Consider the following 15,966-nt stretch of genomic DNA (forward strand, 5'->3'; position numbering starts at 1 on the left):
TGATGTTTTCTTGCAATAAATCCTAGTATAGTTTAAGGAGTTACTGCTTATTACACATTAATTAATTTTAGGATATTAAAGATTTTTAATTGTTTTTATTTACAGAATAAAGGTGTTACTAAACGAAATAATAAGAAAGCATTGTCTTATATTGAACTGAAAACTATTTCATTGTCTGGAAAAATTATGACTGATAATTCTCTTCAAGCAGAAATCCTGCTTATTGATTTTATTTTAGATGATACTAGATTTACAAGGAAGACAGGAGTTAAGAGGTAATATAAAATTATTTACTTATCTTGAAAAAATTAGGCTTTATTAAATTAAGCTATACAGTAATACCCCGACTTACGCTACCCCGATTTACACTATCCCGACTTACGCTACCCGGAGTTACGCAATTTTCAAATCTCGTCGATTCATCTTTTGTTTGAGTTCCACACAACTCTTGATTACTTACTCCCCCCACACTATTGTTTGGCTTACATGTTCGGACATGTCACACGGAATCGACACATAGCTACAATTTATTTTGTGTTATTTATTTCTGTGTTTGTTATATCTATGGAGACTTGAGAGACTCTACTATGTCATCTAAACGAAATAGAACTGATTCTTCTGCATCAAACAAGAAAAGAAAAACTTTATCTTTGGAATGTAAAGTTAACATTGTTAAAGACTTTGATACAAAAATGAAAATTTGTGAATTGGCAAAGAAGTTTGATCTACCGGAATTGACAATCAGAACAATTATAAAAGACAAAGAAAAAATTCTTAAAGCTGTAGAAAATGCTCAATCTTTAAATTCAAGCATCATTCATAAACGTCATGGTATTATCGATGAGATGGAAACTGTTAAAGGTGTGATAATCAAGTAAATGTGAAAAATTGTATAATAACATAATTTGTTATACATATGTATTATTTAAGATTCTATTAAACATTTTTTTCTAAATTATTGTTTTCTTTAGTCTCCAGCCCCAATTAAAAATTATTTGTATGTATTTATATGCGAAATTATACCCCGACTTATGTGGTTATCGCTTGGTCCTACCTATTGCATAAGTTTGGGGTATTACTGTACATTCTATCTAAAAGTTTCAAATCTTTAAGTAATTGATGTCAATTATTATATTTAACTTACTACTTAACACCAAAGACACTCCAAAAAGCTTTAATAATTGCATTAACCAATTTAATTACTCGTGTTTTGTTGGCTGTATTTTAACAATTTTCTTAGGAGAAAATTACAGAGTACAGGTATACCTCGCCTTACGTCAGTAATTGGTTCCTGGAGAACGATGTAAGTCGAATTTACTTGTCTCCGAATCTACTTGTCACTAGGCTAAACCATAAATTACCATTCCCGGTTCTGTATTTTATTTATTAATGCATTTTTAATAATATATGGTTAATAAAAATCTATTTTAAGCTTACAAACAAATTTTAGTTTTTAATATAGTACAGAAAAAAGTAATCTAAATTTACGAATGCATGTACTGTAAATACAGAACATACTCGTATATATTTTAATATGATTTTATGTGCTTTAAACGTTTTTATAGTGATATTACGACTTCAATTTTTGTGGTGGACAGACGTAAAGTCGAATAAAATGACTTAAACTTGATATTTATTTTTCCATATACTTTTTTGACAAACGACATATAATCGGGAACGACGTAACTCGAAACGACGTAAGTCGAGGTATGCCTGTATGACCAAAAATGTGAGAAATTAAAGTGTTAATGCAATTATTAAGGTTTTTAGAATATCTTTAGTATTCAACATTGCATTTTTCGTTAGTTATTGCTTAACATTTGAAAGAAGTTTTTTTGAATATATAAGTATTCTCTGTAAATTGTTGATTTATATATAAAATAAATTTACATTTACTTGCATATATTTTATTTCATATTGTACTCAATGTAAGCAAATTAATAGAAATTCAGTTCAACATTAAATTTAAAAATATTTCATGTACATCTTGAAATGACATCTAACATTTATCTCCAGTACCAAATTATTTGCTATTATTAATAGTGATGAAATACTAAATTAATAGCTCGATTGATCATTTGGTTGAAATGGACATTTTGGCAAGATATAATAATAGTTTTGTTGCTGTGTACATATTGTTTACTATAAGTCTTTGAGTCTTATATAATTTTTTCTGTTTCAAATTTTCCTGTAGTAGCAGTGTGTATATTTATTGAAACACACAGATGCCATTTACATACATTTTTTTTAGAGTGCTATTAGAAGAAGACTAATTGCAAGTCAAATTCATGACATTGTCCTCATGGATTTCAATAATACTGTTTGTTTGGTTAAGCCTTGATATGAACCTTTATTGAGCAAAGGGAAAGTATGAATAAAGTTTAAATCATGTCCTCTGATTTCTGGTCTGTCAAAAAGAACACCTTACAACTCCTTGAACACAAATTAAGTTTATTTAACATTATTTACAGAGATACACAGTGATCATTCTTGATTGCTACTAACTACACTGTCTTAGTCCAGGCTTGTTTCTCCTCACAGTCTTAGGCTAGCCTACCCATTCCAATGGTTGCCTTGTCTTATATCTAAGTTCTAGATCCATTGGCTGACCAATCCAGGGCTGAGCTTTCTATCAGGTCTTCCTCAGTTGGCTTATCTGTCTCTCCTTGTCCAGAATGACTTGCCAATTGTTCCTTTCCAAAAAATGTGCTGTGACATGTGAAAACTTGACCTATCTTGTCACTACACAAAACTTCCTTGACAGTGTGCTTTTCAAATGTTTTCAAAAAATCAAAGTTAGAAAGTTTTGAGTGACTTACTCATAAGTTTTGTGGAATCTTTCATTAAACCATATTGTTTGGTAACAGAGCACACACACTGTTGTCACTGATTAACATTTTAATGAGTGAATGTTTTTCAAATTAATGCAATTTTGACATAAAATAATTGTAAATTATGCTGGTTTATATGTATAGTCTATTTGACTTGACCAGTTTGAGTTGAATCCACAACTCCTGCTTACCATACAGGAGTTGTGGATTGCTGCCAATATTCTAGCCATATCTACATCTGATTTCATCTTCCAGATATATACATGTACTTAGAATCAATTTTATAGTTATGTAGATTAAATATATTAATTTTTATAAAAGCATTTTTATTCTTTTTGAACACAGAATTATATAGCACTATAAAGTAGAAATTTTTACATTTACATTCTAAAAAATTAGATTTGAAGACAGATTGGTTACTCTTTGAATTAAACATATGATATTTAAAATTTTATCTATTTTTTATTTTATTCATATTGTAGTATATAAAAGATATTTTCACATGAAAATGATTAAATAATGTTTATTGAGAAAAGTAGAAAAAATGATTAATTCTTAGGTAAATTCAGAACTTTTTGCATAGCTCAGACATGTCAATTAAATAACTGAGTCTTAAGGAGAGAAATGCAAAAATTAAATTTGACATAATTAATGGAGATATAGGTTTAATAATTGAAATATTACAAACAGGATATATTTGAGTATAGATTTTTGTAATGAATGTTTTTTGTATAATGAAGCATTTTAACTTAAGTCTCAAAAATGATAAATACACACAAATTGCTACATTTATGTAAGAAATTACGAATTTACAAAAATAAAATATAGAAAAACACTTAAACAGCTGAATTCAAATTAGTCTAATTTTCAATCCATGTGATTGATAACTGTTTATTACCAATCACATGAATACAGATTAAATTATTTTATTTCTATTTAATAATAATTTAAATTATTTTTTCTATTTGGTGTGATATTAGAATTGGTATAGATGTTTCATTTTATCTCTATTTATACTCAGATGTTTAAAAATAATGATTTGTTTTAGAATATAGAATTTGGGTTTTGTATAGAAGTTGAACTATTAACAATTTTGCAAATGCAAATGTTCAGTTTTATTAATATATAAGTAAGTCCTTACTGAATATCAGTTACATATTTTACTTACTTTAACTGTTGTTGTATTAATAAACTTGTTACATATTTTCTAAAATACAGTGGTACCTCAGATACAAATGCCCCAGCATATGAAATGCGTTTTGTAGTTGTAAATGTATAAATAACCATAATAGAATAATAATTGATTAAAAAAAAATGTAGTTTTATTTGCACTTTACCTTTGAGGATAGACGATGGTGGAGGTGTAAACTAGTGGCAGAGGAGAGGGAGAAGGGAAATGATACTAAAACTTAACTTACATAACATAATGTAACAATAAGTTAAAAATAACTTAACACTAATTTTTTNCATAATTATCAGAGTACCTCTTAGAAATTTTTAAAATTCAAATAGATACAAAAAATACAGAAAATTTTAAAAACATTTTAAAATATTTAGTTTTGATTATTTTAAAATTCATTCTTGCAAATTAATTTTTGTATCTTTTATCATTACTTAAACTATGTCATTTATGGGACATAATGTATAACTAATAATAAATATCTATTAGGCAAATTCAAGAAGTAAGGTTAGTAGCACTGCAAAAGAAAAAATAACTATATACAAGATTGGACTAATGATATTGAAAGAGTATACAGTATAATGCCCCTATGCCAACCCTATGTCTATAGTTGTCCCAGCTAGGTGGCATTTGCATTCATTGTATGATTTACAAAATGATGATGCCAACATCAGACTGTAACAAACCATATGACACAAAAGGCAGGGCTACACAATTTAGGGTTGAAATCAAGTACCAGGCCTGGACTTAATGGTAAGCAAAATATAATGATCCAAAATAATACAGTCGACCCCCCCTATAAGATCATAGATACGTTCCATTTTTTAGGAATCCGATTTATTACGAGTCCTTCCAATCACAGCCGACACGTGTGAAGTTTACGGACTACAGCTGATTGAAAGGTTTTCTTCCATAAAATTAATCGATTCTAGACTAATCCGACTCAACATTTCCAAAATACGTATATTTATTTTGGAAATAATCTGTATAAACTACGCTANTTTTCTGTTTTATATATATATTTTTAATTTTTTATTCACTGCTTTTTGCTTTCTTTCCTTCACTTCCACCAGTACTTTCACTGGATAGAGGTCACTTGCTAAAATATCTATCCATAGAGGCTTTGCCTACTTTTTAAAATGTTTCTAAAATAACTTAGGCAAATGTCATTACTCCGAGCAGCAATACAGCCAGTGTGAACCTTTTCGGGATGTTTCTTTTCAATAAAATCAGTCACTTTCTGATAATAGCTCAAGATTTCATTTATTAAGAGAGATCCTTCCATGACGAAGCAAACACACTGACTGAGACCAATGAACAGAAGTGAATAAAAAATGGTGCTGCGAACTAATGTAACATTGTATAGTGAGTTTTTGTTCATATCGTGGAGCAAAAATATGTTCGAATTTCATATCGTATCCTGAAAATTTTGTATGCTGGGGCATTAAATTGTATGCTGAGGTACCACTGTATATCCACTCTAATATCATTAATTATATATTTGTAACTTGAACAGTTTATATTTCTTTTATTTAAAAAATTCTATTGAACACGTATTTTAAAATTAACTAGGTTAATGCAACAAAATAGTGAACAAGATAAAAAAAGTCAAAAAATGGTTACAGTAAATTTTATTAAAGATGCAGCTGGTGATGCAACAAGTAAGTTTAAGTTTTTTGAGAAAGAAGTTTGATCTTTATCTTTAATAATAATTAAAGATTTTAATTATTTTTAGTTTTTAATTAGATAAAAAATACAGCAGAACCTGGTTAACTCAAATCAGTGAAAGAAAAAAAAAATTGAAATTTAGAGTTAACCAGTTTGATTTGACGTTATGCTAGATGAATGGGGAAAGAAAATGCATTAGAGTAAACATGACTTTCAAGTTATCCAGGTTTGAGTTAACCGGGTTATAATTAAGTTGATAGAACAAAATATTGTTTTCTGTTATTCACAATAAATATTGGCAATTAAAATTTGTTGTTAAATTTAGTTCTAAGTTAAATTTAGCTTTTGAGTATATTGTATATTAAATAAGTTAGGATTTTTTACCCCCTCCTATGTATACTAAGATTTATGCATGCAGTTTTACTAAAGTATTACAAAATAGATATGCTAATTTTTTGGATTTAGTTGTAACATGATTTTTCTAAGTTATCTGATGTGCAAGTTTTAGATAATTTTCTTTTTCAGCAGATCACTAATAGTAACAACTTAAATAATCTAGAGTAGATTCTTACTTTAATTATAAAAATATTAATTGTAATTTTTCTAAAATTTTATTGCCCTTGATAACTGAATGAATTTTTTAATTAATTTAATTATAATAATAATAATTAAGCTATCTTCATTCTCTGCTTCATTGAAAATAGGTTGGATTTCATTATTTTAGTCATCCAGTTTATCATACTATGTTGTAAAAGAAACAAAACTGAATTAATTCTAGTTTAAATAAAGGCAATTACCTTTATCCAACGAATTATTAGTTTCATAAAACGGTTTTTTTTTTAATTGTTTAACAAGGTTGCATTGTAATCTTTACACTAAATTAGAATGGTTACTAAATTAGGTTACGTTATAACCTTTAACAATATTTAATATACACTCATTAAAAGGAAAATTATGACATTGTGAAGGAATGTGCATAGCCACAAAATGCACATTGCAGGACTGGTAAAGGTGACAAAGATATGCAACAGACACCTGTTTATTCAATAATGAATATATCCTTCGTATACGGCTATACAGGCTGCTACATGACAAGACATATTATTAAAGAGGTAATTAATGATAAACAAACATCATCACTAAACCCGACGTATTTTAAAGCTATACCCCAACCAATTCCAAATATTATTGGGCTAGAAACGGCTATAATATTAATAATTTATAAGACAATTTGGCACTAGAGTTAGGCACCATTTCTTGATAAATTTAATATTTAATTAAATTTGGTTGGTTTATAGTTTTAAAATATGTCGGGTTTAGTGCTGATGTTTTTTTATTTATATAACACCTTGCCGGGGTTTGCGATGGCCAGTTGAGTACCTTAGGAGATATTTACAGGATGTGGGTGCTGGATGCATCCAGCATGTTATGGATGGATGCATCTGGATGCATGGCAAGCAGGAGTTGCAGGTTGTGGGCCCACTCCAATTCTTTTCTTCCAATAGTTCTAAATTATTTAAATTATTTAATTGAAAATTATAATTATTAAATTTATCAAGAGATGTGATTGTCTTCTACAGTATGTGGTAGTGGTCCCTGGTAAACCTCACGTAGGATAAGGTCCCATAGGTGTTTAATGGGAAAGAGATCTGGAAATTCTATTCAGGCTTTTGAGAGTTCACCATGAGATATGTGGTTAGGTATTATCTTGCTGAAACACCATGTTGGATGCAGCCTGCACCAGTGGCCAAACCACAGGCACAATTCTTATGACATACTGGTCCACTGTCAGAGTACTGGAAATGTGCACTAGGGCTGTCTGTTGAATGAACATGATGCCGGTGTGGGGGGATACTCAGTGAAAAGGGCTGGCATGCCATGCAGGTGCATTGCCAGTTACGCTACTTAGACCTCCAGTTCAATCTCCTTTTCCAGTATATATAACATTACATTATATGTATTGGGTTTAATGTTGTTGTTTGTTTATAAGGGCTGGCATGTATTGTTCCTTGAGATACTGCCACACCCATTTATGGCTGACATTCTTCCACAGACAGGAGCAGGATTCATCTGTAAATAATACCCGATGTCATTCAATGATAGTGATGCTGTTGTGATGACAAAGACATCTTGCCAGGTGTGCAGCCCTGTGTTGAGCAGTTAATGGCATTCTGGTTGTGGTTGCTGTGCATGCAGCCTTACTTTATGCAACCTGTTACAAATGATTTGGATGGACACAGATGGTATCCATTTGTGACAAGCAGCTTTGGATGTCATGTGCTGTGGCAAATAGGTCTGAACAGATCGTTTGATGAATCTGCCAGTCTGTGCTCTGTCGTGCACCAGTGTGATCCACTTTCTCTTTTTAGCATGTTTACAGATGTTCCTGCATCCATCGTGTCACACCTTGCTGGGTGGTAATTACATTTGTAAGGAACCAAAGTCAGAGCGTTATTTTTATTTACTTTTATTTTGCTTATTATTCTATTTTTTGTTTGGGGCTTATGTTTTGTTAGGACAAAGGTTTCCTCACCATTCACCTTAGTAACTTAAAAATAGAAGAAAAACCAACTCACCGATGAAAGAAAAGCGCCGTAGAAAAACTCGTGCACACTTGCGCTTCCCGAGCGGAAAAAAAGTAAGTCCGCACCGAGAAAAGGGGGGAGACCCCACAAGCACGAATTAGGGACTCGCTAAACCTTAAAGAATCCCGAAAATTGTGAAAAAGAATAATGTAAAAGGTTAACGAGTAATTGTCGTAAATAGGCTGCCAGAGAAACGAAAAAGTTATTGTTAGCGTTAAGTATGTAAATGAGGAGAGTGATCTCATTCAGAATTGTGACGTCACCTCACACTATAAATTCCGAGTCTCAAGTGAAGATGAACGAGGTGAATTTCTGATAGCGACGAGCTTTGGTGAGCTTAGTAGCAGTGAACGAGAGAGGTGTCCGATAGGATCAAATAGTTCCAAGGCGATTTTGAAGTTATTCGATTTATGGATCGACGATTATAGAAAGTCTTGAGAGTTTGAGGAAATAGGTTCCTAGTATATTGAGGTGACGATTAGGATCTTTAATTTATAAGAAATATTGTTTATAAGTTAAGTCTTTGATTTTGTCGAATTTTAAAGGGGAATAGAATTAAGTTAGAAATAGATTGATTTGAGTTTGTCGGGTTGATTCTTGTTGAATTTCATTGAATAAATTATTGTTTGATTTTTACTAAATACTGTATATAGTTTATTACTAGAAGTTAAATTAAATATTTGATTTTTGTTATTGAGAAACTTTGTCCTTATTTAATTCGGTGCACGCTTAAAGTCCAGGCCTGGCACACTAATGCGAATCCGTGTAAAGTACCCATTAGGGAACGGCTATTTCCGGCACACAGTAGTGTCGATAATTGTTGGAAAAGTCGGAAAAATAATATAGTACTTTACACATTGTGCCCAACACATGGCAATTGCACACATCAACAAACTGAGGTTGTTAACTGGTGGTATTTTTGTCATCTCCAAGGCATCTTTTATGCTTTTTCAAAAGTTGGGCTGCTGTGAACCATTGTTGATAGCATTTATGGCCCAAGTCAGCTGCTCGTCTGTTGAGCCCAAAACTAGGTACCACATGACCTAATGCGTACACAAACTTAATCATTGCATCTCTATCACTTCTACTGGTTCTGCAATTTACAGATGGATATGTGCGTTCCTTCATGGTGTTGCAATTACACTTTTGAGAAGAATAATAAAGTTGAATGTCAACAATAAAAAATATATAATTTTGTTTATTATATTCCATATTGTTAAATGTTAGAATGCAACTTCATAAATTGTTAAACGAATCAAAAATGTTCATTTTATGAAATGTTTTTATTTGTTATCTTATTGTTAACTAATCCTTCCTCTAGCACTAATTCTAACATATCTTTACTAATAGGATGAAAAAATCTTATTATTAAACTAATACATGCTCTAATAAATGACAAGATGATGATAAAAGAATAGATGCAGTGTATAGAAGTATAACTCTAGAACTAAACAATACATTTTTGTAATAAACACAAACTCATCTTTTATTATAGCATGACTTTACTGTTTAAGCATGTTCTCTTTCAGTTTTTTTTTATCTATCTCTATTAAATCTAAAGTAACCATCTCTGAATCTAATTTTTAATATGAAGTCTTCTCATTCTTTCTAAGTATTCTCATTTCAGCTATCTGCATCTTCCTAATTTGTCTTTTGTAATCTTCAGCATTTTAATCTATATATTTTAGCTATTTTATTATGTTATAAAATGTTTCTTTTTAAGATAATTATAACTCTTTTTGTATGAAAACTGCTAGCTTAAAAAGGGATGAATTTAAAATTGACTGTTGTTCTTGTCTCAGTCACTGCAGTCAATTTTAAATCAATGCCATTTTGTATCAGTACTATGATTTATTGCAGGGAACAGTCAGAGAAAAATTGTGATATCTGTGGGTGATGATTATTGATTAGTGAGAATAGAGGAAATTAGGATTAAAAAGGCTTTAGAATTGGATTTAAAGAGTAAATATTTAAAAAATAAGAGGAACCAAATTGAGTTTAAGGAAGTTAGATGTGGTCTATTAAAAAAAAAGGAAGTTAAATTTTAAGATAAAACAAGTAAAATGGCAAGGCCATTTTTGGGACAAGACTATGTCTTGGAGACTTAGGGCTTGACTGTGCATCATATCCTAAGGAAAAGAGAAAAATGAGCACTCTCCAATGAGGAAAAGCTGACACTGATACTCGGGGTCCTGACATAGATTACAGGTGGGCTTCATTGCCGCTATGGTTACAATGGGTTGTGTTGCCCATTCTTGTCTACTATGGTAAGTGGGATCACTTCAATGCTCATGGTAGGTCTCATTCTCATTCTCCAATCTTCTTTGGTATCACTGGTTTTGAGCACAATCATTCAATCTTTGCTGGCCATGACCATGAGGTCGTCTACGAGACATTTTCGGTGAAATTAATGGTCAAAGAGATCCAAATGAGGTGTCGGCAACACACAAGAAAATCAAAACGATGAGAACAAGTGAATACATGCTTAACATGTGTCACACATTTGTCAAAATTTGATTTTGCAACATTTGCATTTCGAACTTCCCAATGAGCAATGCATGCACTAGTGCCTGTTTGTAGAAACAGTATCGCCATTTCGTATTTTATTTTGACTCTGTTCTTGGTTTCCTGACTACCTACAAGTCTGGTTTTTTTTATGTGCACATGATTTGGGCACCAAATACTCTGTGTCAAATTGCTCCTGACATGTACTCCTTCATACCTCCTAAGATTTCTAGCCATTGACAGCAGTGCAATTTTATAGATGAGACATAGTCTTGGCAATAATTAGAAAACATACTAAATATTTTAATATATCATCATGTTTTTATGCAAATAAAAAAAATTAGATATAAATGTGAAAAGTGAAATTAAATATATCATAGAATAAGCAAACAGTTTTCATACAAAAACAGTTGTAATTGTGTTAAAAAGGGAAATTTTAACCTACGAAGGCCATTCTAAAACTAAAGAACGTTTGTTTTACTAGATATTTTTTATTTAAGATAATGAAACAAAACTTATTTTACAACACATAAGATACCTTAGATATTTTTTTACGTAATTGCCGTACAAATTTAAACATTTGTCATAGCATATCACCAGCTTTTCTATGCCTTCTGCACACTCAGTTACCACCAAGTTCTTGAACCAGTCATTAATGGCCTCTCTCAGTTCATTGTCACTTCCATAGTGATTCCTAGTCAAAAATCCTTCAATTTTGGAAAAAGATGGTAATCACTCAAAACCAAGTCCAGGCTATAAGGAGGATGTTCAAAAACTTCCCACTTAAACTGCTGAAGCAAGTTCTTCGTCAAAGCAGCAGCATGCAGACGTGTGTTATCCTGAAGAAGCACAGTTCCTCTGGACAACAATCTGCCGTTTGTTTTGAATGGCGCAGCGTAGCTGGTGAAGGGTCTGACAATAGGCTGCTGCATTTATGGTCTCCCCTCTAGGCATGTAGTCAATGAGTAGGATGCTCTTTTGATCCCAAAACACTGTAGCCATAACCTTTTTGGTGCTCAGAATTTGTTTGACTTTTTTTGGTCTTGTTGGGGATATGGAATGATGCCATTCCATTGACTGGTGCTTTGTTTCTGGAGTTTTATGCAAAATCCAGGTCTCATCACGTTTTAGTAGTGTGGTTCAAAAACTCCTCACCATCCTTGTTGTACTGACTGAGAAAAGTCAGTGCAGCTCCCATCCAGTTTTGTTTGTGTTCTTCTGTCAAGAGTCAAGGAACCCACCTGGCATGCACTTTTCTATAGCCCAAATCACCACTAACAATGCCATAAAGAACTGTTCTTGAAATTTCAAGAAAGAAAGAACTGAGTCTATCTATAGCAGGGGTCGCCAAACTTTTTTAACTGTCGACCCCCAACCACTTTCCAAAACCTCACATTGACCCCCACCGTAAAGTTTTATTATAAGTGTAAGTGTATGAGCAAAATAAAAAAACGTTGTGATCTCTGATATCTGTATAAGCAAAAAAAAAAAAAAATGGTTGTAACCCATTGCCACATCGACCCCCCCCCTATGATGTTGCATCGACCCCTGCGGGTCGATATAGACCACTTTGGCAACCCCTGATCTATAGTATCTATAGTGAAACATCTATGCTGTTGAATTTTTTCCTCAATCCTTCATTTGAGTTTGTCAGTCACAACTGAAGGTCAGCCCAACTGTTCTTCATCATACTTATATAACAAATGAACTGGATAAATATACTAATAATAAACACTCCTTTAATAATCTAGCTAATAAAAATTAATAATGTAAAAACATTTTCAATCATTTCTTAACGATCTTCTTCGGTTACCATAACATAGAATAAAATCGAACACAAAAAAGAACGTAAATACGAAATTAAAATATAAATAACAGAATAGTAGCTGTGTTGATAAAATAAATAAAAAATATAAATTAATCCGAAAAAATGTCCCTTAACAAAAATAAAAATAAATAAAGTCATTAATTCTTGTAAAAGGATCGCCATGCAGTAGGTAAAGAGTCTGCATCTCTATGGTTGATGCAACCAGTTTTCTTGTAAAGATATCTAATTTCTCCAGATATTTCACTGTATATAAATTTGTCGTATGTTTAATTATTTCCGCCCGGTCCCAATGGACTTGAATGTCATGTTGTGTTGCGTAAGACGATAGCACGGTGTTGTCAAGTTTCTTATTAATCGTATACTTATGCTCTTTGATACGTTGCTGCAAGTTGCGCCTACGTAGACAAGATCCGAATTAAAACACTGATCGTGTAATGGTATAGAATAGATCCCTGATGCCGATTTCCAGTCATAACGCTTCTTATCGTTTCTTAATAGCTTGAAAACTGTAGGATTGCGTCGATATACCACACTGAAATCATTAGCCTTGGCCGTTTCTTTATGTATTTGTCTCAAAAACGGGACATAATTTAAAACATCTTTTGTCTATGGTCTACTGTGGGATGCCGTTGTTTAGAAGGTTGTAATAAGATTCTTTATGATTTCCTTTTGATATCCCTGTTGTTCCGCAATGTTTAGAATGTAGTTTAGCTCCGCCATCGTGTCTTTTATACTAGAACAATGTGTATAAGCCCTTTTTATCCAGGACGTAAAGGCCGCCAATTTGATGTGATGCGGATCGATTGAATTATGCGGAATTAAAGTGGGTTGAAAGCATGGTTTTCTGTATATGCTGGTCCTGATTTCTCCTTGTCCGCAAGCGATGGAAATGTCCAAAAAATTTACAATACTATCACTCTTCTGGTCCACTTGTAGTAACAAACCATAAGGGTTATTATTGATCATATCCAAAAATTGCTGTAGGTTAGGTTTTTGTTGCCACAAGATGAATATATCATCAATGATATATACGTCAAGATGAATATATCATCGACGTTGAAATGTAACTCTCCAACTTTCTTAATCGAAGAACAACTGGTCAAATTCTTCCAGTCTAAAGCTCATCACCATTCACTCTCGATTAACAATTCTCTACAACTAATAGAAGATCTCAAAAACATTTCTCTGATGGACGATGAATATATGACGATCTTGGACTTTAACTCGATGTATCCATCGATAAAATTATCTCCTTGCTTCTGCACATTAAGAGATTTTTTTATTTGCCAATGTTGAAAATGTGACACAACATCACAATCAAATACTAGAACTTGCACACCTAGTGTGTTATACATCGTTTTTTGAGTTTGAGAGCGAGTTATATTTGCAGGGAAGAGGCGTACCGATGGGTAGTCCCACATCGGCGATTCTATGTGAGTTATTCTTACGGCAACTCGAAAACAAAATTTTACCCGAATTTCAACACCTTATCGCTTTGTACGCCAGATATGTTGACGATATATTCATCTTGTGGCAACGAAAACCTAACCTTTTAGAATGATCCTCATAATTACAACTCTTTTTAAATAATTAAGAGAAAATAATTTTTGTGCTTTTTGTATAATTTTAATATTTTAAAAACATTTTTTTTTTGTTCTTTCTTATTTCAGTGAATGTGAAAATATTTAGTTTTCAATTAATTGTACATCTTGGCTATTTGTTACAACTTGGTGATTTCTTCACTAAATCAGCAACAGATGAAAAATTAGAAACTGCCACTAAACCTGAATCATCTAAAGCAGCATCTACTGATAAATTAGCCACTAAAACTAATATTGATAAAACTTCTGGACCTTCTAAACAGAGTAAGCAATATTTTAAAATTGTTTTAAATGGTTAAAGAATTATTTTATTTTTATATATATTTTTTTTTTGAATATATCTTTCATATGATTCAAGATCTTATCTCAAAAATAAAGACAAATTCCTCACCCCAGAGTTATTAATATCTGAGTTATAAATTTAACAAGAGATGTCAATCTGTCTTATGCCAAATTGTTTAGTAATTTTTTTTATTTATCCTTAATAGCCTGATAAAGGAATCTGGCTGTTCATTTGATATTTGAGTTTTTTGGTAAGAGAAACTTAATTAAAACTGCTTTTTCTAGTACTGAACTTTTTTCCCAAAGAAAGAATTGGCATTTCACAAATTTCAAAAATACTAAACTTAACTTGCATCTTATTTCTTAAATTGTGACTGGGCTGTAAACATGTGTATTTGCAAGGATCAACCATTAAGTGAAAAGTCCATTATACGAAATGCATTTTCCCATAGAAAGACATGTTAAAACATATAATTCGTTCCGCAGCATAAAATAACTGTACCATAAAAAACTGAAAATGGAGCAGTCACCAATTATGCCGGGTAGTCAGATGATGTGAGGAGGTGGAGGAACACTTTTTTCACACATTCATACAGATACAGACTTTTTACACATTGCGGCAGGTCTCTTTTTATTGTTTTTTAATCGGAGTCAGATTTAGGAGAGGCTACCGGAGCTTGCTCCGGTAGCCTCTCCTAAATCTTCCTCTTGTTCCATTCTTTGATTTTTGGCAGCTGGCTTCTTGAAAAACATGTCCAAGTGGTCTGTTTCTCTCTCTTCTTCAACACCTGTCGGAAATGACGGGCAGGGGTGTCATTGTAGAGATCATTGATCCTGTTGGCCTCAGCTCTGTTTGGGTAATGTGTGTTGGTAAACTGCTGAATATCTCCCTATTTGACAAGGAAGTTTTTGTCAACTTTCACTCCTTCTGATGATGTATTGCTTTGTTTCAATTGAAATAATCTTTCTGGTTTTTTAGAAGTCATGATTTGCACAATACCTGAATAAATGTAAATACCCTGCACTGAGGTGATGTACATAATAAACAAGGGAGCAAGCTGAATTCCAATGGGTGCTATGTACTTCAGATATACTAATAATATATTCTAATAATACTAATATATTACAAAAATGGCAGATTGTCATTGGCAACGGCAAAAGAGTGGAAACATCATTCGCACTTGTTCGCAGCCAGTCTGTTGTTTGAGTCACATAACAGCCAAACAGAAAGTCCATTGTTCGCAGCATCCGTTAGTCAAGGCGTACGTTATACGAGGCACCACTGTATTACTAATATTGTGTATTGCTTCAAAATATATTTCAGCATGATAAAAGAAGGAATGTTTGCATATTTTCTCTCTCCTCAAATTACATTCTATTCAGATGTATCAACTTCCTGTTTTGTTGCATTTTTAAAAATTTTGTCTTGTTTAGCTATAAAAAACTATTTCTTTGTGTGTGTTCTCTTTCTTTTTATGAGAAGACT

General features: G+C 32.1%; 1 protein-coding gene across 1 annotated transcript in view; it reads left to right on the forward strand.

Moving 5' to 3' along the window:
• Positions 1-15,966, forward strand: part of LOC111622618 (vacuolar protein sorting-associated protein 13-like) — a 435,263-nt gene that overhangs the window by 212,457 nt on the left and 206,840 nt on the right. Inside the window, exons 38-40 of the mRNA XM_023365028.1 lie at positions 106-275; positions 5,584-5,672; positions 14,268-14,462. Coding sequence (XP_023220796.1) covers positions 106-275; positions 5,584-5,672; positions 14,268-14,462 — 454 coding nt within the window. The remainder of the gene's footprint in view (positions 1-105; positions 276-5,583; positions 5,673-14,267; positions 14,463-15,966) is intronic.

This window comes from Centruroides sculpturatus, unplaced genomic scaffold (genome assembly GCF_000671375.1).
Source record: "Centruroides sculpturatus isolate CEXI.00-Female unplaced genomic scaffold, Cexi_2.0 scaffold106, whole genome shotgun sequence".
Taxonomy (NCBI): Eukaryota; Metazoa; Arthropoda; class Arachnida; order Scorpiones; family Buthidae; genus Centruroides; species Centruroides sculpturatus.